This window comes from Electrophorus electricus, chromosome 16 (assembly GCF_013358815.1).
Source record: "Electrophorus electricus isolate fEleEle1 chromosome 16, fEleEle1.pri, whole genome shotgun sequence".
In the NCBI taxonomy this organism is placed as follows: Eukaryota; Metazoa; Chordata; class Actinopteri; order Gymnotiformes; family Gymnotidae; genus Electrophorus; species Electrophorus electricus.
The window spans coordinates 6,036,485-6,062,851 of NC_049550.1; the positions used below are offsets into that span (position 1 = coordinate 6,036,485).

Here is a 26,367-nt window from a genome sequence, read left to right on the forward strand (position 1 = left end):
CTGACTTCACTGATTCCTCAAGAAGACCAAAATGACATTTTTCAGACTGTGTCTGCAGCTGTGTTTAGACATCCATAGACATTACATTTTTCTCCTTTTGGACATAAAACCAAGCCAAATTTGTATCACCAGAGGTGTGAAGTTTAAATAAATTAGAATACATTCATTTTAATAAAACAGATAAGTAGCAAACTAGCATACTATCTCTCCTTTGAGTTAAGGAAAACACGTTTAGGATTCCGTTTGTCTGTAATCCTAAATCTGTAATCTTGAAATTAATTAGAAAGCATAGACTCCAGTTGTATGAAAAAGTCTGAGCCAGGTTCCATTTGTTAATTGACTGTGAGGCATTATCTTCTAGAATTTGTTGATATTTTTGAAGAATCAGTTCTCGCCCCAATCTGCACAATATTTCCTGTGCCACTGATTACTCTCCAGATTATACAAACTCCCCAGATTAGTCCCATCTGGAAAGATGTACTGCTCTTCAGTAGTTCTCCTTTATTTTTCCAAACATAACTTTAGTAATTGTTGTCAATGCTGCAAGTATGTTTTTAATTTAATTAGCCCCAGCAAATCATGTTAGTACATGTTAGTACAAGCAACGGTGAACAATAGAGCAGTGCACCATTGTGTGTCTGCAGATGCTTTCAATGATATGGAAGAGTACATTGCTTTCCTAACCAATCTACAAAAATATGTTTGAAAATTCTTAGAGATATCGGCTTGACTTCACCAGTTCCCCAGAACTTCCATTTCCTAATTTTAGAGAATGGAAATCTAAAGTAGGAAGTGCTAATATAACTTTTGTAACCGTCCCCTGCTTTGTATGAGTCAACCATTGTCTAATCATTAGCTACTGTTTAAAGGGTCTAATAACGCCTGAAATTGCCATTTTTTTTTGTTCCTGCAGAGCTTGGGTTAACTTCCTCTCACTTTGAACATCAACAAATTGATATTTGACCACAGGTGCCCAAACATTAGTATACAAGTATAATCTGTAGTATCTGTAAGTACACATTTCTGTTGCTATAACAATGCTTGTCAGATAGTAGAGGTAGTATCTTTCTGTAGATTCTCTAGCAAAACAATATTAATTATGCCACAGTGCCTTTAGCAAAGTGGGTATACAGTAGCTTGCCATTAGGAAGCATTTGTGTTTTAAGCAAATTCTGTGAGCTTTTTTTCACATCAGTGTATAATTAGATTTCTCTCCTCTTATTCATGTAGGCTTTTTCTCTCTTAGTGTTTGGCACAATGCAATATTCTGGTAATTGAAAAAAGGTTTTATTTACTTCTTTAACCAATCTGTTGCTCTGAGATATATTACATTTGAGAGAGAGAGCTGGCTGGAGATAACACTTTTTAATAGGAAAAGTATTAACCAATTAATATGACTTTTCCAAAAATAACATTATTCTAAAGCTTTTGTATACACAACGCTACCATATTAACATTTTAAATGGGAATTTTATTTTATTTTTAAATCAATAAGTCAGTCATTTATAATATAGGTCAAAAGGCAATGTGAACATTCCTGATATGGCAAAACCTTCCCCTTTCTGGACCTCCAAGCATGTCCTGGCTTGGAAGATGGTACAATACAGATGGTGCAGTGCTACTTTTGATGAGACAAATGAATGGATATTGTAGAAGGTTTAGATTACCATGAGCTTTGTGTGCTACTGGGAATCAGAAACTTGTTGGTGCTTGTTAGAGCTTCTCAGCAGTACCTTGCCAAACCAAACCATATCCACCACCTCCAAGCACTGACTACAACAGAATTCCTGGCCTCAAGAATTTTTCAGAAGGAGTTAGGGAACACATCGGGTGTTTCTCAGTCTTCACACTTAATTGTACACTCTCCTTGGTCATCAAAGTCATCAAAACAGAATCTATTGTTTTCTCTTTTTATAGTCTTTTTTTATAGTGAAATAATGTGAAATAAAGTCACCAGAAGTGTACATATCCAAATATGAATATTCATAAATGGTACATAAGGAGAGTTCTTCATAATGGATATGACTACTTGGACATCTTGCACATGGTGCTTATGGAGGTGGATGCTGATTAGTTAGTTTTAATTATTGCAAATGGATACAAATGGATCAGTGAATTGACAAGGAAATTGCTCCAGGTGATCATTTGAGATAAGAGCTTTCTAGGCAATTTGTCAGTTTTACTCCAGTTGAAAATGATTATGGATAATAATATGGTTTAAGGGGAATTTCACTGATTTTTCCACTGAAATTTCAGCATAATTTGCTTACTAAGAAAACAATATATCATGGAGTGTGTTGTGAAAGAAAATGGCCCATTCTAGAGAAGTTTACAGACTTTACAGGATTTTAATACAGTGTTTGTGCCAAATAATGTGTCATGATGTTTATGGTACAAAGACAGCTATTTTGTTTATCCAAACTACATGTGCAGCTAAAAATTACAGAGTTTTTATATATATTGTCGATAGGACTAAAATGATATATCTGTTTGCTCTGGACACAATATTTCTTATAACACCACTGGGTACTACTGCTGTCTGCTCTGCATGTACTAGTTTGTGTTATAGGCCAAAACCACAGTTCTTGACAAGTTTATCTAGAATGGTACATTTTCATCAAACAATTAACAACCAACCAACCAACAACATCCAAAGGCATTATCTAAATACTCGTTTCATAGTTCCACAGAGTCCTCTACACAGCCAGAGGGTGCATCGCCTCAGTGCAGGCAGGGTGGGATGGGAGCAGATGTGGTAGGAAGAGGAGCAAGGCACACTCTGAAGCCACCAGTTCAACCTGTGCAGGAGGCAGTGGAAGACTGACTGGCCACAAGAGAGCCAGACTCTTGGATGCCTTCCCCTTTGAAGGGGAGGGTAATGAAAGAATCCATGGGGAGTGTTGTGAGGGTGTCCAGCAAGGCTGCAATAGCAACAGGGGTAGCAGGGAATGAAGACTGGTCTGGGCCCACAGAGAAGGATGAGGGTAGCAGAACCAGAGCTGGCCCTAGGCATAGGATTAAAATGTGTGCAAATTAACAAAAAAAAAAAAACCTTCCCAGGTTTTTCACCAATTAGTCCCCCTGTACAGTTTCAGCTCTCCCACCAGACTCACCTTAGCACAATGATGAGCAGGCTTTTCTGTGGTGTGTGCTTTGAAGTAGAACTGTCAACAGTGCAAAAGCTCTTTGTCATAAACAAAATCCAGCAGGGGAATTTCTGGCTGATGACGGGTGTTTGTTTTCATGGTGCAAAGGGGATTGCTCCTGTCGGTGCAGTAACGTTGAAGCTGTCTCTGTAAACTCCTGTTGCTGTGAAGAAACAGCTGGAATGTCACCCCAGTGGAAGAGCCAATCAGACACTCACCTAAGAAGTCTTCTTATGCAAAGTCTTCTGTAACAAGAGTTGATGTAGGATTCAAGCAGGGAAGAGAAGTGTTCATTAAAGGCAATCATAGTCAACATTACTGCGCAAGATTAGGGACCCAGTAGTCAGTAACATTTAATGTAAATTTATAATCAACTAGGAACTATGAGAGAGACTTCACAAACATGAACAAAAATTCAAGTGGTAAAAATACACAAGAACAAATAGGGCCTAGCAAGACACAAATGCAGAATATCAGGAGCAGGAGACATGGCTGAGACAAAAATGAAACCAAAACAGATGGCACATGCCAGGGGCACCATGCAAACTGTGGTACTGGAGGGGGACGCCGTGATGGGTGTAATCAAGTCATTTCCCAGGGGAACATCCTCTGCTGAAACACTTGACAGTGTAATATCACTGATTATGGTGTGTATTCTGTTGAGTGTCTGTGTGGGGGACTTTTTTTTTCTTTCAGTGACAAACATGAACCTCATGGGACTTTTCTTATTTTCTTTTCTACCTATCCTTGAAATTGCTCTGAAATCCACAATTTCCAGCTAATTATAATGCGTTCCTGATCACTTAATAGCTCGAAGTTCTTTTTTTTCTTCTTCTTTTTACTGTTGTGACAGTACTGTTGTGTTGTGCTGGGGGGACATGGGGGAGTAAGTGGTGCAGAACATGCCTTCATCAGTGAGAAAGAAACAAAAGGACAGCTGGTATTTAAACAAAGGGAAACTTTCTCTCCACAGGGCCTGCTGCTCTGGCAACGAAATCTGTATCTGATGCTCGCTGAAGAAGAAAAAAAAGACATACAATAGCCACCAGAGCCATCAGAGTGAAACCCATATGCCATTTTTAATAATGACACCTTTGTGCAAATAGAGCAGGTCAACTGACCTTCTATATTGTGGGATATCGTTATGCTAATACACTATGCTAATGAAAGCTATCTTTAAAAACAGGTAGCATTCAACCTGATTACATTTATTTAGGTCATTTTTGACAGTTTTTGGCTGTTATAAGAATTTGCTGAATCTGCTATTGTGCATATGAACAAACCTACTTTACAAAGGTACCAGGGCCAATTGTTGTACTATATTTACAGATGAAAATGTAAAAACTAGGGGGAAAAGTGTCAATTGATCAATCAGTTGTTGCTGCAATAAACTTTACGTAAACTTTATCTAATCTTACAGGCATTCCAGGAGGAAATAGCTCCCTTCCAGGATAATGTAAATCAAGTAAACAGATTATCCTCTACATTTAGAAGTCCTGGTACTCAACTCTCACCAGACAACCTGAACAGAATTGATGACCTCAATATGCGGTGGAGACTTCTGCAGGTATAAATTCCACATAATACTTTGAGAAATAAGGAGCATAATTTATGTGAACACTACATTCCTAACTTTATATAATCAATCAGTTATTGAAAAAAATATGTAACATTCCATATTGTGCTGGTTCATAACACTAGTTTATCACAACATAGTCTTAATGTGGAAAGCAAGATAAGACTTGTAATCACTAAGGCCTTAATTATTTTATAAAAATATGAATAGCCTGACATTTCTCTCTTCACTGCCTTCTGGGATGCAGTTTAGTTTCTGGAAAAATAAAAATAAAATTGTGGTCCTACAATAAAACGCATTGCACAGATTTTGGAAAGATGAGTTTAATATATTTATATTAAGTATATTTGAATAGTAAGTATATTTATAATAGAATAAACAGGTTTTATAAAACCTATACTGTTGTCTTATTCTGTTTCTACTCCACATACTTGTTTTTTCTTGCCACAGTCTTTGTCAGCTGTTCTCTAAAACTCGTCTTCCATTCTTATCTCTAGAACTTGTAAAAAACACTTAAACTTTATAACTCGTTGGATTGTATTTTTTAGGTTTCAGTTGAAGGGCAACTGACTCAGCTTACAGAGGCCCACCGAGACTTGGGACCGCATTCTCAGCATTTTCTACAAGGTGAAAGCCTTTCTACTTTAAAGCACCAAGCATATGACATGCAGTCTTCATCAACAATAGACAGTGTGCTGCATGAGAAGTTGTCAGTTACATCAGAGTGCCTCAATCCAGTGGCTCTGGACCTGTAAATATTTTCAAATTCACCAATTCAAGCACTGTCTTGATTCCAAAGGAAATGAGTGCAGGACACTCCAGTGTCCTTTTGGAGGTTTCCTTCGGCAGGCATTCAACACAGAATGCTAACAAAATGTGCCCGTGCCAGAATAGAACTGCAGCCTTTACATCCATATATGACATTACATCCACAATTACACATAAAGCCTTCCCGGTTTCCATATACTGAACATGTTTCTTTCCTGCTTAAAAGAACATCTGTCACTTTGAATTGTGTAGGCAGCAATTGTAATAGCAACATATTACACACTGACTACCCATATGACTATTATCACATCTGATAATAGTGTACAGTAAAGCATTTGATACTGTCTGCACCTACAAAGGTGATTTGTCTACACCTTAGACCACTTCCTTGTTAGATGATATCATTCATAGAAATGCGATGGAAAAAAAAAAAACAAGGCAATGAGATGCCAAGGAAATAAAAGCCTGCAGAGCACTTGATTACCTTGGTGAGGTATGTTGTGAGCTGGGAAGAAAAATGTGACTATAGGTCCTCTAAAACTAGATGGAGAATTTTGAATTTCCATTAAAATATTTCACTCCCCATGAAGCTATTCTGAATGGGTTATAGTAATGGTGTTATGAAGTAATATGTTTTTTTTTTTTTTTATGTTCTGTTAACAGCCTCCGTACAAAGTCCTTTTGAACGCTCTGTTTCTCCCAACAATGTTCCCTACTATATAAAGTGAGTATTCCCAAGAAAACCACTAATCACATTTTACACGAAATTATTTAAATGCCATGCATTGTGGGTGATTTTTAATTTAGGAGTGTATTTACAGTTAATTACTGTGACATTTGGAATGAAGTGGTTGGGGCATCTCTCAAAGGTATGCAGTGTCTGCAAATTTGACACAAATTGTCATTTTTACTGTTGTTAAATGCCTTTATTTTACAAGGCTAATTATTTTGTAAGTTTCATTAGAGAAGCTGTCATCCCCTAACCATATTTGTGTACAGCTAGGATTGTTAGGTACATCAGGTATGCTTGTTCCAGTTAAAAGCAACCCCAGCTGACCCCAAATTAATTTATTTGGACTAGCCTATTTGCATTATTATTACTGATGATGGGTAAGATACAGTTGTTTTTAAATTACTAGAAACAGTTAGTTCTGACCAAGTAATTTGATTAGTAAAGAAACATTCCATGAATGCTGATGGAGTATAACAGCACTCGGACATTGAACTATACATGTATAACTCTATTAACCATTATTTGCATTAACAATCTTAGATTGTAATAAACTTTGCTGTTAACTCGTCAGAATCACATGTGCCACCAAAGCCACTGTCAGCACAGTCTTATTTCACTGATTACACAATAAATGGAAACATGATATGTACATGATACAAAGTAAGCAATATCACACTTGAAGTCAAGCTGTTATACTGAATATCATTATGGCTGTGATCGTAGTCGTAGTGTGAAGTTGCTTAAGCAATTATTAATTACTGTAAGTCTTCAGCTGTATGCAGCTGCATCACAGTCATTTTGGATTCTATTACTGTAAAAGTAATGTGGGTATTTATATTTTATAATAGTTACAGTCAGATGTTTTGCAGTGTGCTGCCAGTCTATGGAGGACATTTGTTATTTGAGCCTATGAGCAGCTCAACATCCAGTTCCCTTTACAAACTAATAACACCACTGTGTAATAGTAGCAAAAATGCCTAAGAGTACAAACTAAGATTTGTGAATATAGAGTACCATTAAACATTTGGCAGTCATTTAGCAAACTCATAAAATACATTTAATCGGTCATCATAAGATCATGTGAATAAGCAACTGTGGAGGTTTTAGAATATTTTAGTTACCAGGAAGTAAAAATATAAAATGGTAAACTAAAAAGGATTAATTACTTAAGAAACAGTAAGTAATAGTTTAATGTTGAAGTAAGTTGTTAATAGTTTTTTGTTATTATAATGTGCTTGATGAATATCATTGGAAAGAGGTCCAAACCCTAGGACTTAAAAAGAAAAATGAAATGGAAAAAATGGGGCTTATGTTTAACATATGCTTAGTAAACTAGTGCTTGATGATCTGGAAATGTATTTAGAGATGTTTTAATGTAATAGGTCAGTTGTAAATAGAGTTTTAAGTCAGTTCAAAAAGTCTGCACCCATGATGCTGAAATAGTTATAAAATGCTCCATGTTTCTGATCTGCCATAGTACTTTGATGTTTTTTAATGTTTAAAGGAGCAATAAGTAATTTTTACTATCAAAATAAAAAGTAGCTCATGTGACATGAGATGAAGAATCAAATTAATCTGTAGTCCACAAATCTGTAATTTGTAATCAAGTTAATATGTAGTCATGTAGAACCAATTTAAGATCCATAAAGCAGGTCCACTACATTGAGGAAGCTATGTTCTAAAATAAATTTAGTAAAGAATTTCTGAAACATCAAGGCAACTAGGTGTCAGTATGACAGCTGTTTCATAATGTGAAGAATCATTGGGAAAAATTACTTATTTCTCCTTTAATACTAGGATCTGTTCTTAATATGTTTTTATAAAATTTTAAAAGAAAGCATTATGATAGTTTAAAAAAGCAATAGTGTGTTATAACTTATGCAATTTTTCTTAACTTAAATGTGCATTGTTCTGTATCCTGTTACATTAATTGACTTGATCTTTATCAAATCAACTGGCAAGTTATAAATAATCCCTAATCGTTTTTTAAAAGAAACACTCTAAAACAAAAAAGTTCAAAGAAGCAACCTCCTCAAATCTCCCAAATCAAAAATAACAATGAAAAAAACCCCAAAACATTTTCTTTGCTGATCTAGCATATTAACCTGCACCTTCCTGACCTACATATAAAGCTGGTAGGCACAATACACATTATACTGATGCATAATAGTAAACAGGGTATAAGATATCTACAGAATAAACTGGGGGCACACGATCATATATTAAGGCTAACTGAGAAACTTGGCATCCAAAAAGTGTAATATTTAAAATAAGCAATTTAGTTTGATATTCTCTAGCTACTCTTTGTCCTATCTGCTATGCAGGTCATTCTAATATAACCTTCTGTGTACAGTGGCATGCAAACGTTTGGGCACCTCTGGTCAAAATTGATATTCCTGTGAATAGTTAAGTGAATAGAAGATTCACTGAAACATTCTTTTAAACATTTTAAGATTAGTGTTTGATTTATGTTTTGTGCATTTTTAGAGTGAAAAAAATGAGTAGCATGCAAAGGTTTAGGCATACTATAATTTGAGTTCTCAGATAACTTTTACCAAGGTCTCAGACCTTAATTAGCTTATTAGGACTTGTTCCCAGTCATCATTAGGAAAGGCCAGCTGATGCAAATTTCAAAGTTCTATAAATGTTCTGACTCCCTAAACCTTGTCCCATTAATCAGTAGTCTTGGGCTACTGCCCATGTAGCTGCTCTGAACATTAAAATAGGTGTAATTAATGCCCGCAAAGCATTTTCAGGTAGCCGCTTCTTCAGTTCATGATGTTATCAGAAAATAATAGGTACAGTTTAGGTGAAGTTGAGATTTTTAGAACTGAGAAAATGTTCTGAGAGAACTGCTCATGGAATTGCTACAATGAATCATATTTAACTGAAAAAGACCTTCAGGAAGATTTAGCAGACTCTGGAGGGGTGGTACACTGTTCAACTGTGCAATGACACAAGCACAAATTGGATGGCCTCTACAATATGATAATGATCCTAAACCATCTTCAAAATCCACTATGGACTACCTCAAGAGGTGCAACCAGAAGGTTGTCATGTCCCTGATCTAAACATTATCAAAAATCTGTGGCTAGACCTATTAAATAAAGCAGTGCATGCAAAACAGACTAAGAATTTCACAGAACTAGTTGTCTTGCAAGGAAGAATAGATGAAAATCCCCCAAAGAAGAACTGAGACTCTTAGCTGGCTGCAATAAAAAAAAAAAAAATAATAATAATAAAAAAAAGGGGCCTACAAGCTCTTATATTTGGGGGTGGGGGACTGTAAAAGATAGAAATTATGTTCAAGATATTAAAGAAATGTCATCTTTAAAACTTCTACATGCCAGTCTATGTTGGTCCTGGGAAAGTATTGGAAAATTATTTCCTCCATAATCAAGAACATCTAGGTAGGTAAAGGGTCAAAAACATAACCCTAAGATGGAACAACAGATCAGCAATGCTTAGCAGGCAAATGAGGTATGGGTTATGGTTATATGAGTTATGGGACAAGTTGATGAGATGCAGGTGTGGGAAATGATCTGTGGCGTTCCAGGGTGGAGCCGGCGAAACAGTAGGTAAATCTGAAGTGGCAAAACTTGGATAGGAGGTTTGTCTCCCTTTTCCATCATGACGGTGTCAGAATCTAGTAGTTTCAGCATCTTTGTACGAACTTTCAGGAGCAAGCAATATCGCCTAACCATGGCCCGAGCTCTTTTCTCGTTATCATTTTCTCTTCTAACACTTAAACGCTTACAACCTAAATATAAAGACTTTCGTTATGCTTAAATTACTTTGCATTGATTGTATTAGCTAAAACATGCATATATTGGGAAAATATATTTTTAAAAAACACGAAATATGAATTACATGATTTATGCTCAGAGAAGTCCGTACTGTACTACGTGCTACTATTCTTTCGATACATTTCTTAACACTCTAACCTACTATTAAGAACACGCCGCTCCTTGATCAGGCAGTAAAATACTGTTCCTTTTAACAAGCTGTACCATTAGACTTTTCGGTGAAGAGTTTTGGGGGAAGGGAGTAAGCGAAATAGCTCCGCCTCGTCTGAGCAGCTCTCCTGAGGAGATTGCAGGGAAATCGGATGCGTTCTCCCTACGGAGAGGGAACACCGAGCCAGTGACCTGCTACACTGTCGAGTCCTCGGATATCCAAGATATCATTTGGATAAACTGTATTATCGAAAACGATGAGGGAGCAGCTAAGAACGTAAGTCTGATACCGTTCGTAGTACAGTGGTCACATATCGATTGATTTGTCCTGCAAAAAAATAGAGGACGTTGAAGGAGTTTGTGTTGGCTAACCTACGTTAGCTGGTGGAGCTATTGTAGATAATGCCACCCCCCCTCGTTTTCTACAGGCCAGCAGGTGCCTCTCCTCTCTGCTAGAGCAAATGCAGATCGATATTTTCATGCTTCCGCTACATTCCTGTGCTTCGGTCTTTGGTTATATTTTGTTATTCATCCCAAAAAAGCCCCTCATCTGCTTATCCCTTAACGCATCGACTGTGCCCAAAGTAGATATGTCGATTGATTTGGACAAACTATAGGAATCATTTAGCTACCTAGAAATATGTTTTATCTATTTTAAGCTTCTACCATAGTAGCTAGACATGTATGGACCCGGGCTGCTTATTATAATGTTAACGTTAGCTAGCTACCATAATCAAGTGGCACATTTAAATGAACACCACATTTAAATGAACACCACACACTAAGAACACTAGTGGCATTTATTACCACTGGCTGTGCTCCACTGTTTATCGTAATCTCGTAGCCAGCTAGCTAATAACGTCTGTGTGCTGTGAACGCAACCTGTACAGTAGTGTGTTGTCCGTACACTGAGGGACGTAGGAATGCATATGCGTGGGAATATAGCCATGCACGGCTAGCTGGCTGGCTAGCTAATGTGTTCCTTTATTAACTAGAGCAGTTAAAGTTTTTTTTTTTTCCTGTCCAAGGCAACATTTACACTACTTCCGCCCTTTGCGGTGTCTTAGACGTGTAGGTATTGGGATCTCTGTGGGAGAGCTGGCATAAGGCCATTATTACCACGTCCTACACACTGCCTGTGCCTAGGGGGTGCAGGCAGTTTCAGCCCAGATCTTACAATGGAGATGGAAAGGGACATCCTAATTGCCTGCTTTGTTTTGTCTTAAAATTCTATATAGGCTTATATATACAGTTTAAAGTGTTTGTTTTGTTGGAGGTTAAAACTTAAAATGAAATGTGTCCTTTGCTATTTTGTTGACTTTTCTCTATTGTGATGAGCTCTGAATATGCAATGGTGCACAACAGATTACAGAAACGGAATGCTTTACTTTTGAGTAAATACCTTTTGGAAGACCTATGCCTGTGTTCTTTACTGATGTCTGGGCTGCAGAGCTGGCAATGCTCCTTTTAGAAGCATCCATAGTGCATGTTGGAACAGGACACACTGTGGTGCTTACGCTACAGTTACAATCCTGTCACGCACTCAAAGTTTCGTCAAGTTCAGAGAAGGTGTCTAGGTGATTTCATTTCATCAAGATCCTTCACAGCTTAATCTTGTTGTCAGGGGTAATTTTGTTACTAGCAAAAGCAGCATCAATATGCATAGCCACTAAAAACCTTCATCAGTCCATTCAGACAACAATTTCTCTAAGCAAAATTAGAAACCAAATTGAGAAACAGTGTAAGACTGATGAACCAGAAGTGCCAAGTTTACCGATTAACTCACAGATCTGTACAATAGGTAGCAGTGCACACTTAAAACATGAGCAAGGGAACTTGTTTGCTAAGGCTGCAGTAAGTACAAAGTGGTTAATATTTCAGCACTGAAGACAGCAATAAGCAACTTGTTGCCTATGAAGAATAACTGTTGGCTTAATTATGGTTAATTATGCATACATTGTTTTCTTCTATATGTAAATGTATGTAAATTGTCAATCTAATGGCAATTTTGAAAATAATTGATGTAACATTGACCTCAGAAGTCTAATATCATTAATCACTAATTGTTATTTAGTTCAGTAAGTGATTATACCTACAGTAACATCCAGATAAAAAATAATGGAAGAGTAGGAGGCAAAGGTCAAACTCTTTTTATTTAGCCAACGTCATAGGCTACCGCTATATGATGGTAATTTTTTTATGTCTTAGAGGGTGTTATTACATTACATTTAAGATTGTGCCTTGCATGTCTTTAAAATGAGGGCCCTAGGTCCTTAGAAGACCTTGCTCAGCAAAACAGTCCCACTTCCATTGGAAGTAGTTTGGATGTAAAGCACGCAAAGCAGTTTGTGCAAATTGCGCAAAAAGCCAGTCACAATGGGTGCACTAGTACAAGAAACTTATTTCAGCATCTTTGCGTCAGCCACCCTGCTCAGCATGAGGAAAGTGAGAGAGGGAGCCATTCATCTTCCCTACAGACTTCACTGCTGCTGAAGATAGTGTCTCTTTTAGAAAATGTATGCCACTTGCCAAGGAAAGCAAGCAATGGCGAAACATCACTTAGTACAGTGCCAAGGATATGGTGCTTATCCACAATGGGGAAACTGAACGGTTTAGGAGACTGGAAACAGTGGATTTAGGTCTGCTATTAATGTTAGAATGTGATTTAAAATGCATAATTCAAGAACTGAAAAATGTCAGGTCTATAAATGAAGGCGCAGGTGAAGGAGGGTATAGTTATACATTATTTGTTATTTAGGGCTGGTATTTGTTAATTGCATTGTTATTCATTTTAGAATTCAGAAGCTTTGTTTGCCTGCTTGTTGTTAGTTAGACCATATAGTAGACCATATAGTACTGGACAGACAATTATTACCATTCATAGGACCACTCTGAACCTGAAGTCAGTTCATAAACATGTATTCCTAGCAAATTACCAAAGACAGCTTATTTGGCCCAGTAATAGTTTGAGAAATGTTTGTTACTAAGGCCATGTAGCCATGTACAATTTGTCAGCCACCCTCTACCATTTTTATCACTGGTCAGCTTTCAAACACATGACCACAGTTTATCAGATATTATTTTGGTAGGTTGTAGACCATTCTTAACTAGGGACCAAAGTGAATTTTCCTCCAGTAAGAGTGCTCTTTGTCACTGTTAGAATATGCTAAATCATGCTAAACACATGCTTGTTAGGGCCTGTCAATGGTCTATAAATCTCCTGGCCTGGACAGAAAGGTGCTTGAATCTACCTCCATTAGGTCAATCCAAAGACGGGCCCTCTTTCATGCTCTTCAGTGATGCTTTTTCTTGTGTGTACGCTTGAGAATGGCATACTTTCATACACTGCAAAATCTAACAGCATATCTTTAATAAAAAAATAAGCTAATATAAGTTAATACAAAAAGTTGGAGTACTAATACTTTAAATAGAAAACTTAAAGTTAATGTAAAAGATTTGAAAAATTAAATGGAGAAGTTTAAAAGTGCATAACATCAAATGAAACATATAAACACTGAGAACATGAAAATCAAGACAATAAAATAAAAGAAATAAAATTTGTTGTGCTTAAATGTTGAAAGTGCAGTGCTTAGTCTTTGCCTTTGGCAGGACTAACTGACTAACTGGCAGGTCTAGTTCCTAATGATCTTATATAGTTCTGCCCAGCTCATAATACTGCAGCATAGCAGATAGATACCCTGGTCGTACACCATTAAGCGATGTATAGACCAGAAATAATATCTTTATCAACTCTGTAATATACTGGTAGCCAGAGTAAGGACAGTGTAAGAATGAGAGTGATGTATTGCTCCTAGTGAGAACTCTCAGTTGCATTTTGAATCAACTGAAGCTTTGATTATCTTTTTGGTGGATCCCATCAGGAGGTCGTTACAGTAGTCAACCCTGCTAGAGATAAAAGCATAGATGAAGTCTGGCTTGTCAGGAAACCTTTTGATCACTAACATATTTGATGTGACTGCTAAAAGTACGATCAGAGTCTAGTATGTCAAGATTATGAGAGAGCTCTACAGAGTTTAGGGCTTTTGAGTCCAAAACAGCAGCTAATCTGTGCTTCTCATTGCTATTGCCAAAAATAATAATCTATATTTCACCTTTATTGAACTGCAGAAAGTTTTGGTCCATCCAGTGAGTAATGTGCTCAAGGCGCTTACAAGGAAAGTCAAGGGGACCATAGTTGTTTGAGGAGAGAGCCAGTTAAATCTGAATGTTATGTGCATTGCTATGGTAAGATAGCCAAAACTCTTTTAAGATTTGGCCAAGAGGAAACGTGTTAAATAAGAGTGGCCCAAGAATCGTACCCTGGAGGACACCATAGTTCATGGGCACTCTTTTAGAAACATTGTTTTTTATTTTGTCAAAGTAATTCCTGCCTTGCAGATATGAACTGAACCATTTTAGGACTGTTCCAGGGTGTCCATCCCACTTTTCATGTCTATGTATATGAATGTTATGGGCTATGGTATCAAAGGCTCCACTGGGATCAAGCAGTAGTAAAACTGATACCTTCCCAGAGTCTATAAACAAATGACATTATCAATTATAGCAGTCTTGGTATTACGAATAGGCTGAAAACCTATCTGAAATTTGTCTATACAGCTATTCAAGGATAGAAAACCTGTTGAAATGATTCTCAGTGATTTTTCTCAATGAATGGTAGATTTGAAATGGGTTTGTAATTACTTAAGAGTTGCTAACAGTTGCTAACAGGAAGTAGTCAGTTGCTAACCGAGTTAGGAAAAATGCTTGATAAGAGTGAAGTGTTTACTATCTGAAGTATGTCGGCTGCTATTGAGTGAAACACATTCTTTAAGAAGCTAGTCGGTAAGGCATCAAGGCTGCAAGTAGATGATTTGAGGTAACTCACTGTATTGATTAAAATTCCATTGTTAATATCACTAAACTGGGACAGTTTAACCATGATATCTTATGTGGTGATGGCGATTCATTGGAAGCTCACAGTCTCTTTGGTGGATATACACATACTAATGCCTTGTCTGATAGTGTGAAGTTTAGTGCTAAAAAAAATGCGAACTAATTACATTGGACAACAAAGATTGTCTAGCTTTGCATAATATTGTATTGTAATCATGCAGCCTATGTTTGAATATTTCTTTGTGAAACGGAAGTTTTGTTTTACCTGCATTCATCCTTCAAATGTTCTCTCTCTTTGTATTTAAACAGCGGCAGCATTTCTGTATGGTGCTTTCTTTGGCATGAAAGGGTTGTAGCTTTAATTGGAACAATCTTGTCTATAACACTAACAGTTTTTGAGTTGAAGCTGTCCAGCAGATCAACAGACTCAGGTGGTTTCTCTCAGCATAACTACTACCTTAACAGAGTTTTTGTCAGATCATTATTGAGAGTTCTCACTAGTTATCACTCAAGACCAGACGCATCAGTTATAAAAAGTGGTTTATAAATGACAGCACAGGTACACTTTTTATGAGCAAAATGTGCATGGCACCATTATTACCTTTTGAGAGACCAAATCAGAGTGTGACTACAACAGTGTGTGCTACAAAGCACATGCTGAGAGACACTTAAGAGTGCAATACGGTACAGAGATCCTTGGCATGATTGTCCTTGGGATTGCCAGTATGTATGTTAAAATCACCAGCAATTATTTTAAAAAATCTGAACTACACCACTTTCAGGACTACACAGAGATGCTCAAAGGATGTAAAGTAGGCAAATGATAATTGCTTTAATTGGAAAAAAAAAAACATTAAATAGAGCAGCTGAACCTCCATTTTTCTGGCTGGCAGGAGAGGCTGGCATGTGAGAGTTGAAGTTTGGTGGTGCTGACTCAGTTAATATGGTTGTGGCACTACATTAATTTATCCATGTTTTGGTTACAAGCTAGAAGTCAAACCCATGGTCTATAAATAAAATCATTAATTAAATGAGACTTGTTTGTGAGTTATCTGATATGGAGAAGAGCTGAATTGGTGTACATTGCTCCAAAAGCTGTGGCATACAGGTTACACATTGTAGGTCGTATAGATTTACAGTATCTGACGTATTCCCTGTTTTTTCTCTTTCTGATGAGCACTGGAATGGAACAGACTACAAATACGCCAGGTCAGAGTTTCTTTTGAAAATGTGGTGCTGACACCCTTTGGGGGGACCCAAAGAATATCAGTGTGGCACACTAGTTGAAACTGGGCTATCTTCTTCCATTACAGAAGGTCATGGTGGATGGAGCTCCTGATGACAATGGGGTAGGGAGTGAAGCTGCCTTTCTGGTGGTTGAGTAGCTTGTCTCTGTCTTTAAGATATTAAAGGTGGAGGAGGATCTTGACTCTTCTGAGGGATGGAAGTAGTGATGAGGCAGTAGATTATGGTGAAGGAACAGCATGGCTGATTTTATGCTGCACCTGAGTGCTGGCTGATGGGGAATGCAACAGCTTCGGCACATAATTTTTAAATATTTTGTGGTTGACACCAGTTAGATAGATATTATCTAACCTCAATGACTGTCATGCTGCCCCGTGGCCCTACTACACAGGACTCAACATTCCAGAATGCTCCAGGAAAACATAGGCGATCAGTTTCTCAAATACTGATTAACCTGTTCCTAATTAGCTTGAGTATTTAAGACAGTTTTTTTTATTTTTTAAACCACTTCCTCATTGTGAGGTATTATCTGTGTTCACAGTATACCGAGTATATTTTTTTTTCTTGACTGCCCTCTTTGTACACCCAATCTTGCCTGTATTTTGGACTTTTTTTTTTTTTTCAGATTACCTCTGTACCTTTGCCTAGTTTTTGCCTAGGCAGTGATCTAGATTTGATCATTACCTGTCTCACTTTTGTCTTTGGATTTGCCTGTATTGCACTATTTGCTCTCTACTGGTTTCAACCTTAGCCTGTACTGTGGTTACGTTTATACTAAATCTCATCCACAAGCATCTGTTTAGTGTTGTCGCATTACACTGTGTATTAAGATCTGTACTGAAAAATAAGCCCTCTTAGGATCAGTGTCATAGGTTTGTATGACACTTGTTACCTTGCAAACAATCAAAAATGCAGAAGTTTACAGCAGTGGGGCAAGTTTAGAAAACCCTGCTGGCTAGCTACATTACTGAAGTCACTAGTTACTAGCTGACAAACATTGTGTGAAAGACAGCCAGTCCATTTCTGTGTTGCCATAGAGCTGCCATATTGGCTCCTGACCACAGTTATTTTCATATTTGGGTGTGGTTGCCTGATTCAATCGACTTACATAATTTTTGTCTATTACCACCAAGTCTCTCTGTGTTTCCAACGGTAGCTGCCAGAGCTTGTTAAACAGAGTGGTTTCTGAAAAGACTGCATTTACTTTAACCTTTTTTAAGTGACATTAATTATGACTACTTAAGTTTAATGAGTTAGTATAGATAGGCCTATTACTCAACAGCACAACGTTCAGCACAACGAATGGAATGGAAGGGAATTATTAACTTTACCTAACATATTATTGTTTGTAATGTCTGTGGCACTTAAATTTATGATATTATGTTTTAAAGCATGTAGGATCATCTGGTTCAGAATCAGAATTTTTTTTTTTTGGCTTCTTTTTTGCTTGGTATGTTGCACATACAAAGAATTGTATGAGTGAGTGGTGAGTGAATAGACCTTTAGAAGAGGTAGTTGCTTCTGTAAGGGGCTGCCAACTGATTTTACCAGCACATTTCATAACTCTGTAGTTGCATGTCCTAAATTGTTGACAGGTTACATTTGATAATCCTCTCTGTTGTCTTGATTTATGTGCTGGAGTTATGGCTCATTCTTGTGAGGTGGTGGATAAAGAGCGGTTGAGGATGGGCTCAGTGATTTGCAGTGTATAACTAGATTATCAGACCCTGACCAGCATGGTGTCATCTGCAAACTGCAGGATCTTCACAGATAGTTATTTGAGGTGCACACAAAATAGAAGGGGTGAGAGCATGCAGTCTTGCATTGACCATTGCTAAGCGTTTGGGGGTCTGGTGTTTTCCCAGCTGCACCTGCTGTAACCTGCCTGTCACAAAATCTGTGATCCATTGACAGATGGGGTCTGGCACAAACAGATGGCTGAGTCTGAACTGGAAACAGTCTGGGACTGGTGTAAAAAGCTGAGCTGAAGTCCACATTGAGTCCAACTCTTGCACAGGTGCCTTGACAAGTTCTATTAAGGGCATCTGTGATAGATTTCATGTAGGCCATAATAAGATGCTCAAAGACCTTCATGACTTCACTGCAACCAACCTGCAGGCGTTTAGGGTTTAGTACTTGTTTTCTTTTTGGATTTGAAGCATGTTGGGAGTAGAGATCCAAAGATCTATCGAAGGTGTCTGTGAAGGCTGATTGCCAGTTGATCGCAGCCGTGTTTTAGGATGAATGGTAAGACTTGGCCAGGCCTGTAGTGTCACCTTATGTAGTCTGGAGAGCCTGATAACACCGATGCTGCTGACTGATAGAGAAATGCAGGACTTTCAGAGGTAAAGGGAGCAAGGTTGGGGGAAGGAGGCTAACTGGAGGTGAGAAGATGCTTCTCAGATAGTGAGGAGAAGGTGAGGACGTTGGGGGTGTGAGGCTGGTGATTGTCTTTTACTATTTGCACAACTTCAGTAGCAAGCACAAGCTACCTTTCCTTGGTCAAGGCATACCAGTGTTGCTTTGCCTTTTTTGGATCCTCCTGGTGGGTGGCCCAACTAAGTGAAGCAGTTGTTTCAGCACACGGTTGCATGACAGGGATGAATCTGCCTTTCTAACTTCCATGGCCTAAGTATATCTGCTAGATTTGAAATGATGTGGCACCTAGCAAGGGCAGTGGTAGCTCAGTGGTTAAGGTACTTCAAGCTCCACCACCGCCAAGTTGCCACTGTTGGGCCCCTGTGCAAGACCCTTAACCCTCAATTGCTTAAGTTGTACTCAGTCATAATTGTAAATCACTTTGGATAAAAATGTCAGCTAAATGTCTTATCACAAACGAGTTAGTGTGTTGCTGCATCTACAATGCAAATTTACAATGTAAATTTTCTTATTACACTGGAATGAATAATGTAAATCTGTGGTGTTCAAATTTCTTTTATTAAATCTTGTACATCTTTGTGCTTATAAACAAAACATTTGTACTTCCAATTTGCTGATATATGCATGCATTATTATAAACAGATAAGATTAGGAAATAATGGTCCAAATGAGTCCATTTGGCTAATCAGTTTTAATTCCTGAAGAGACTTGTACTACAGTTTGAAATATCACAGCATCATTATTAGTCCAATAATACGATAGCAGGCTGCTTGGGAACCCTTCCTGGTAATGGCCTAGCCATCAAAAGCTTAACTCCACACATTCTACAGCTGGGAGAAATTTAAAATGAGTTTAACTCCAATTATGTACATCACCGGGTGGCTGATTTAGAGACATTAAGGAGCCACATAAAACACTAATATTTCTCAGTGCTAAGGTGTTCTGCTTGTGACATTACAACATTTTGTTTTTCACATATAGCATCTAACAGTATGTAGGGTGAAAGGGACTGTGTAACCTTTTCCCCCCTTTTTTTCCTACAGCCACCAGACACAGACAACATGTTGGGATCATCCAAAGATGGCGGAACTCTACCAGTCTTTAGGTAGGGGGTTTTAATGGAATTGTTTTCCTGGTATGTTCGAGTCAGCATTGGTGTTAATTTATGGACAGATTCTTAAATAAATTGGCCAAGAATCTGGGGGCAAGGTGGAGACAATCCAAAATAGTGTTACAATTTTAAAATAGCCTTCTCTACCCAGGGCAAGTTCTGCTAAGCCGACAACAGTTGATTCATTTGTACGAGCTGTGACTTTTTAAAAATGAAAACATGCTGTCACATCATCTCGTTTTGGATAAGGGAGGACATTCCTGAGCTATGCTGATGTGTTGACAAGCTATGTTGAATTGGCCTTTCCAGTCAGCATAACCTATATACTGTGAAATATGTATGTTACTTTGTCTTCCAAATGATATAAGTAGAAAACACCATGTACAAGAACAAAGCCAGCTATTGAAAAGAAAGTGAGCTATTCTGCCAATTCCAGTTATTATACATGTAGGCTGTTTTGCTTAAACTTTTTAGCTCCATAAACTTGTACCCTAAAGTGTACAAGTGTACCCTAAATACTAGGATTTGAATGCTGAAAAGTTGCCGAAGATAATATACTACTGGATTCACCGTTTATAGTTCCTCACTTACCAACCAAATGTTTTGGATTCTAACCTGCACTGAGAGTGGCAGTTGGCACTTTATCGCTCAATGAATTTTTGCAGTATATCACATCCTGCATCAAGATATTAAATGCACAGAGCATTGTGCAGTTGAATTTGCCTGTCCAAAAGCTTTAGTTTGCAATCACTGCATTATGTTGTTTGTTATTGCTCAGATTAACAGTTCATTCTACACTCTAACATAGGCTACTGAATGTACCAGATCTTTCCTTTATATGCCTGGAAAACAAATGGGGAGGGGTTCATATGTACAGAAGGGGTTGTGATTCTTATACACTGAAAAAGTGCATCTAATAAAAAGGCAGCTCACTCTTCATACTTCATACATGATAATTATTTGTCCTGTTTTCTGCACAATTGTGCCATATTCCCAGTGTCTTTTTCCCTGAAACAATTATTGGCCTCATTCACAAATTGCTTTTTTTTTGTTGACTTTTAAAATTGATGTCTAGATATGTTTTGTATGTGTGTATATATACAAATATATATTTCATCTTATGCAGTATATACAATGCATATACAAGTTTATGCTGTATCTATAAGCCTTTGTTTACACAGTATACTACTCTTTGGTCAAAATTAAACCACTTGGCAAAGAGATGAGTAAAGGCTGACTCACTTACACTGGGTGAAGAACTAGTCAGTCGTCAGACTTCAGAGTATAATAGTTGGCTGCAGTGGTGGTGCTGATCTTTGACCTCATAGTGACTGCTTTGTTTTGGTTCCACTGTGATCATAGTACAGAGCCAAAACAACACAATAACCCAGCACCCCCCTCACCCCACCTGTGCCCCAATTAATTTGTCCCTGTTGACTATTAAAGGTGATTGTTTCTTCTATGTGTCACAGTTCACGCTCCAGTGGTTAGTGGCATTACAATTTATTAGGTACATTTAGGAGGAGGAAGTTAATGCATCAGTTCCAATTAGGTTTTATATAGCCTATAATTAATGAATTGTGTTAGTTGCACTTCACTCCTGTTACTCTTTATATAAAATATGTGTAATAAAAATATGTATAAAAATTGTTGGGTGTTATTATTATTGTTATTTAACAGTGCCTTGTCTCTTTGTATATAGCGGATCTCAACAATGTCCGGTTCTCGGCATACAGGACAGCAATGAAGTTACGACGCCTGCAGAAAGCTCTGTGCTGTGAGTTCATTTCAAATATAATGCTAATTTGTATGTCATGTCAACTCATGGGACTGAGTTTGTTTTTCATAACTGATTAGTTTATTGTTCTTTGTTAACAGAAATCCAGCAGTGGCCAAAGTCTAGCGTAGATATGCTGTTCCAGGCATTAGTAATTCCCAATCTATGATCCATTTCAACCCACCCATAATGTTGTGTTGAACAGGCACCACTGTATGATTTATTCCTTATTCAAAACATCAAAACACAGCTTTTTTTATTCTCCCATTACTGTGTATCTGGATATCAGTGTTTAAAATCAGTGCTGTGGTGGTAAACATCACAATAACATTACTATTGTAAAATAAAATTTTATTATGTTTTTCATTCATTGGTTAGACACAGATACTGGTGTTAAATAGGGGCAGTAATATCCAGGGAATTTCACGGTCAGTACATTGAATCTCCTGTGGGGACATCATGGTAGTAGAAATAACTGAATGTATGGTTCCAGCCGCTAGGAAGCAATGGAAGAAATGTACCTGCCAACTGTTGTATACAAAGGCGTTCTATTTTTGTGCTGAACTGTACACTTTCTTGTGCAGTGGACCTACTAGGGATGACAGCAGCCTGTGAAGCATTTGAACAACATAGTCTGAAACAGAACGAGCAGTTCTTAGACATTATTCAAGTAATCAACTGTCTAACCAGCATCTATGACCGACTGGAGCAACAGCACCGTGGCCTGGTGAATGTACCTCTGTGTGTGGACATGTGTCTGAACTGGTTGCTGAATGTTTATGACACGTAAGTAGGATATCATTTGGCCAGGCCATTAAACAGATCTAGAAGCATAATTTTTACATAGTGATGTTGAAGCTTTTTGTACAGTGTACAGAAATTACATCTGAGAATAACGATTATTAGGAGATTTTACCCTTGTTACAGTGAACAATTGCGTGTCTACATATTCCAGTGACGTGTTTACTCATCATCAGGCTCATTGCAACCAAAGCAGCTTATTTTATAAACTTGATAAACAAATATTAGGAGTCAAGACGATTCACTGATTTTCCATAGGGATTATGGGGCCCCCAAACCTTACTGGTAGTAAGTTCTCTGATTTCTTCAATAAAAAATTGGGATTAAAATTCACCAGCAGGCCATCAGCAGTCCATTATGTGCTACCATGGGTTCTGAGGATAAACTATCAAAAGTTTACAAAAGGCTTACAAAATATAACTAATTCGTCCCTCAGCCTGGCCCATGTCCCAGTGCTTTTCAAGCTAGCAAAGGTTATGCATTACCCTGTCTCATCACTTGTTCTGCCTACAGTTTTAGAAAATGTTACTGCTACACAGATTTGGCCTTGCTTGTCTTTAGATATTTGATCTCAAACATGCGCATGGGAAGTTAAAGTGCACTTCAGTTCTGCTGCATGATCTGGAACTTACTTAATCAAATTATCACTTCCTCACAAATAAACATGGACAGTTTTGGCCCAAGGAACAGTCAGCCATCAACTGCACAGTGGGGTTTTCCAGTGCATTGCAAAACAGTGCCGTTTCTTAGTGGTTTTGTGTCACTATGTTAGCTATTAACCTGCTCTTAGTGGGTCTGAAAAGGTCCTGAATTGACGAAATTAACATTTTGAAGGGTCTTTGTTTATATCTTTTACACAATTATAAATTTGTAACTTTCTATTTTGTTTTCACAGAGGTAGAACTGGGAAGATCCGGATTTTATCTTTCAAAACTGGAATAATCTCCCTCTGCAAAGCTCACCTTGAGGATAAATACAGATGTATGTAAATACAATAAAAGCAAGCAGAATACAAAAAAATCCCATCCCTGTGTAAATAAGGGTGACCTTTGCATATTTTCTCCTCAGCTGGTGTATGTGCATCACACAGGTTTTTTCTTGTGTTCCCACTAGATTTATTTAGACAGGTGGCTAGTGCCACAGGCTTCTGTGACCAGCGCCGTCTCGGCCTCCTGCTGCACGACTCGATCCAGATCCCCAGGCAGCTGGGCGAGGTGGCGTCATTCGGAGGAAGCAACATCGAGCCCAGCGTGCGCAGCTGCTTTCAGTTTGTAAGTTGTGGCGTTCCTGCACGGCACATCCTACTCACTCTGTTATTTGCCATGGAGACAGGAGCCGCATGTCCCAGAAGCACCCTTTCTGAAGGAAGTGTGCCCGATCAGCCCATTAGTCTCAGAGCCCCTTAGGAAACTATATTTCCTATATATAGCAAGGATGGAAACTAGTAATAACAGAAACCAAGCTTACACAGCCATACTGCATTCTTTTTATTTATGGACTGGTAAATAGATATGTATGCACTCAAGCAGCTATAGATGGTATGGGTAAAAACAGTTCACACCTACATGAGGTTAAACACGTTTAAATAATGGAAGACCAACATGCTGATTAAATACTAGTCCTTAAGCCTGCAGCTTTGTTTAAAGTGTGGGCATATTCTTTATAAATGTAGTAGTTATTAATTTATTTACTGATTGTTTAGGGTGAGGTAAGGTGTTTCAGTTCAGTGTTTTTGGAAGTTTAGGAATTGTTTGAAAGATTGCAAAAAGTCATGTCTGAAATTGTCTGGAATTCAGTCTATTTGTTTATTTCTTTAGAAAAGGTTGTTACAAATTCTATTCGGAAAAGCACAAGTAAAGGAGTAATGGAGGCATGGCCTTAGGTTGATAACAGATATTATTGCTAATCACAATAATTGATATCTCCTGAAGCATTACAGTGTTGCAGTTTGTCTGCTTAGTTTTGTTTTTCCCACTTTAAGCCCTGCCCTCCCCCAAACGTAATGCTTTATTGCATGGAAACTTCAGGGCCCATCTTGATACAGGCTTAGGTTGCTGACACTTCATTCATTCATAAAAAGTAATGAAAGCTCTGAATGTAATAATCAGAATGAACAGGCAAAGTTCTATTAAACTTTACATGGAGTAAAACCCTATCATGAGTGATCCATCCACTACTGATCTATAATAACTCATTCTTTATTCATATTAATATTAATAAATAATAACATTAATATTAATGTTATAGTGTTTTCCAGCAGTTCCAGAAGGTTTTTTATCTCCAATTTTGCTTTGGTGTTTCATATTAGAGAAAAGTGTTTTATGTATTATAATGCCATGATTTAAGTAAGGAAGTGTAATAATGTTTAGCAGTGATGCAGTTTTATGTCCATTTCCTTAGTTTGACATGACTACACCAGTACTTAAAAAGTAGAGGAGTATGGCTACCTTTGTAACTAGTGAAGTACATTCAGTGAATGTAGGTCGGATCTGAGATTATGCAACTCACATTTTCAATTTCACAGCAGTAATATTTATTGCACTAATTCTGCTCGTAGTAATCATTTAGTGAAAATTACATTTTCAGTACATGATGCTACAGTGATGCTTGAAAATGCTAAACAGAAGACTGGTTAATTCTTTTCCCCATGTGTGACCTGAAAGCCTTCTGTCACATCAAACCAATAGTGCTTCTACAACTCATAGGGAAGGGTTAGGATTAGGTCTTTTAACCCTAACCATGCACTTCCTGATGTGTGTGAGTTCAACAAGATTCTGCGTTTTGATACGTTAATCCCATGAGACACTAAGCATACACTCTACATATATGGTTTGGATCTAGCATTTTCTAGATGTTTGTTGGTCCAGCAGGAAGCCTGCATTTGAATCTAAATGAGCAAGAAATTGCTTCATACTGTTATCTTTAATCCAAAATGGGTGTCTTTGGTCACAAAAGTGCCTCGTACAGGATGAACTGATGACGCTTCCATCCTCATATGGTCAGAAGTTAGGGGAAAAAGCATAGTTTTGTCTCCTCTTCTAAATACTGTGTGCGCCCTTGCAAAAAAAAAAAAGAAAAAAAAGAAAAGAAAAAAAAAAAAAGACTTGCATTTAATGTTAGCTCCAAGTGAATGTTTCTAGTGGGAGCATTTTATGTATCCTCTGGACACCCCAGAGCTGTTCTAGTATTGTATTTGGAGCCATTTTCAACTTTTCATTGATACATCAGTAGCACACTTAGCAATTAGACTCAAAGCCAGTCAGTAGTATTACACATGTATCTTACATCAGTGCAGATTACATAGTAAGAAAATCTCTAGATCTCTAAAAGAGAAGACTTTTTTTAATTTAAAAAAGCCATGTCACTTGTTAGTTTCAGTCAAGGAAGTCTGTTTCACGTGCAAAAGCATTAGTAAAGGAAGGCAAACCTAAAGCTGCATTTAGAGCATTTAGCTGATGCTTCTGTCCAAAGTGACTTACAATTATGTCCTAATACAATTTGAACAATTGAGGGTTAAGGGCTATGCTCAGGGGTCCAACACTGGCAACTTGGCAGTGATGGGGCTTGAACTGGCAACGTTCTGATAGTGGAATAACTTAACCACTGAGCTAAAAATGCCTGAACAAACTTAGAAATAAACAAAATGGTTTATTTTCAGCCATTCCTTTTCTGTGTGGGTTGTGTTTGTCCAAAGGCAAACAACAAACCGGAGCTGGAGGCCGCAGTCTTCTTGGACTGGATGCGTCTGGAGCCTCAGTCGATGGTCTGGCTCCCTGTACTTCACCGGGTGGCTGCTGCAGAGACAGCCAAGCACCAGGCCAAGTGCAACATCTGCAAGGAGTGTCCCATCATTGGCTTCAGGTACATGCATCTCAAATGCCAAAAACGTGTTGCAATTAAGGCTGCTGAACCAATGTCAGGTTTGGGGCGAGTTCTTTCTGACTCTGACTGAGAGGCTGAGACGTTAAGTGTGAGTTGGATA

The 26,367-nt window shown here is 37.9% G+C and overlaps 1 protein-coding gene across 14 annotated transcripts in view; it reads left to right on the forward strand.

The window, feature by feature from the left end:
• dmd (dystrophin) overlaps positions 1 to 26,367 on the forward strand; it is a 112,330-nt gene that overhangs the window by 69,695 nt on the left and 16,268 nt on the right. For 10 of the 14 annotated variants that reach the window (XR_004776987.1, XR_004776988.1, XM_035534638.1 and 7 more), the window contains 9 exons: positions 4,567 to 4,713; positions 5,271 to 5,349; positions 6,154 to 6,214; positions 19,740 to 19,801; positions 21,510 to 21,584; positions 22,169 to 22,370; positions 23,281 to 23,366; positions 23,499 to 23,656; positions 26,080 to 26,246. Coding sequence is in view for 12 of the 14 variants with exons in the window: in XM_035534638.1 (XP_035390531.1) it covers positions 4,567 to 4,713; positions 5,271 to 5,349; positions 6,154 to 6,214; positions 19,740 to 19,801; positions 21,510 to 21,584; positions 22,169 to 22,370; positions 23,281 to 23,366; positions 23,499 to 23,656; positions 26,080 to 26,246 (1,037 nt within the window). In the remaining 2 variants the exon portion in view is untranslated. Of the gene's footprint in view, positions 1 to 4,566; positions 4,714 to 5,270; positions 5,350 to 6,153; positions 6,215 to 10,343; positions 10,457 to 19,739; positions 19,802 to 21,509; positions 21,585 to 22,168; positions 22,371 to 23,280; positions 23,367 to 23,498; positions 23,657 to 26,079; positions 26,247 to 26,367 lie in introns of those variants that run through there. The other 4 variants (XM_035534647.1, XM_035534645.1, XM_035534648.1 and 1 more) reach the window with 3 other exon arrangements.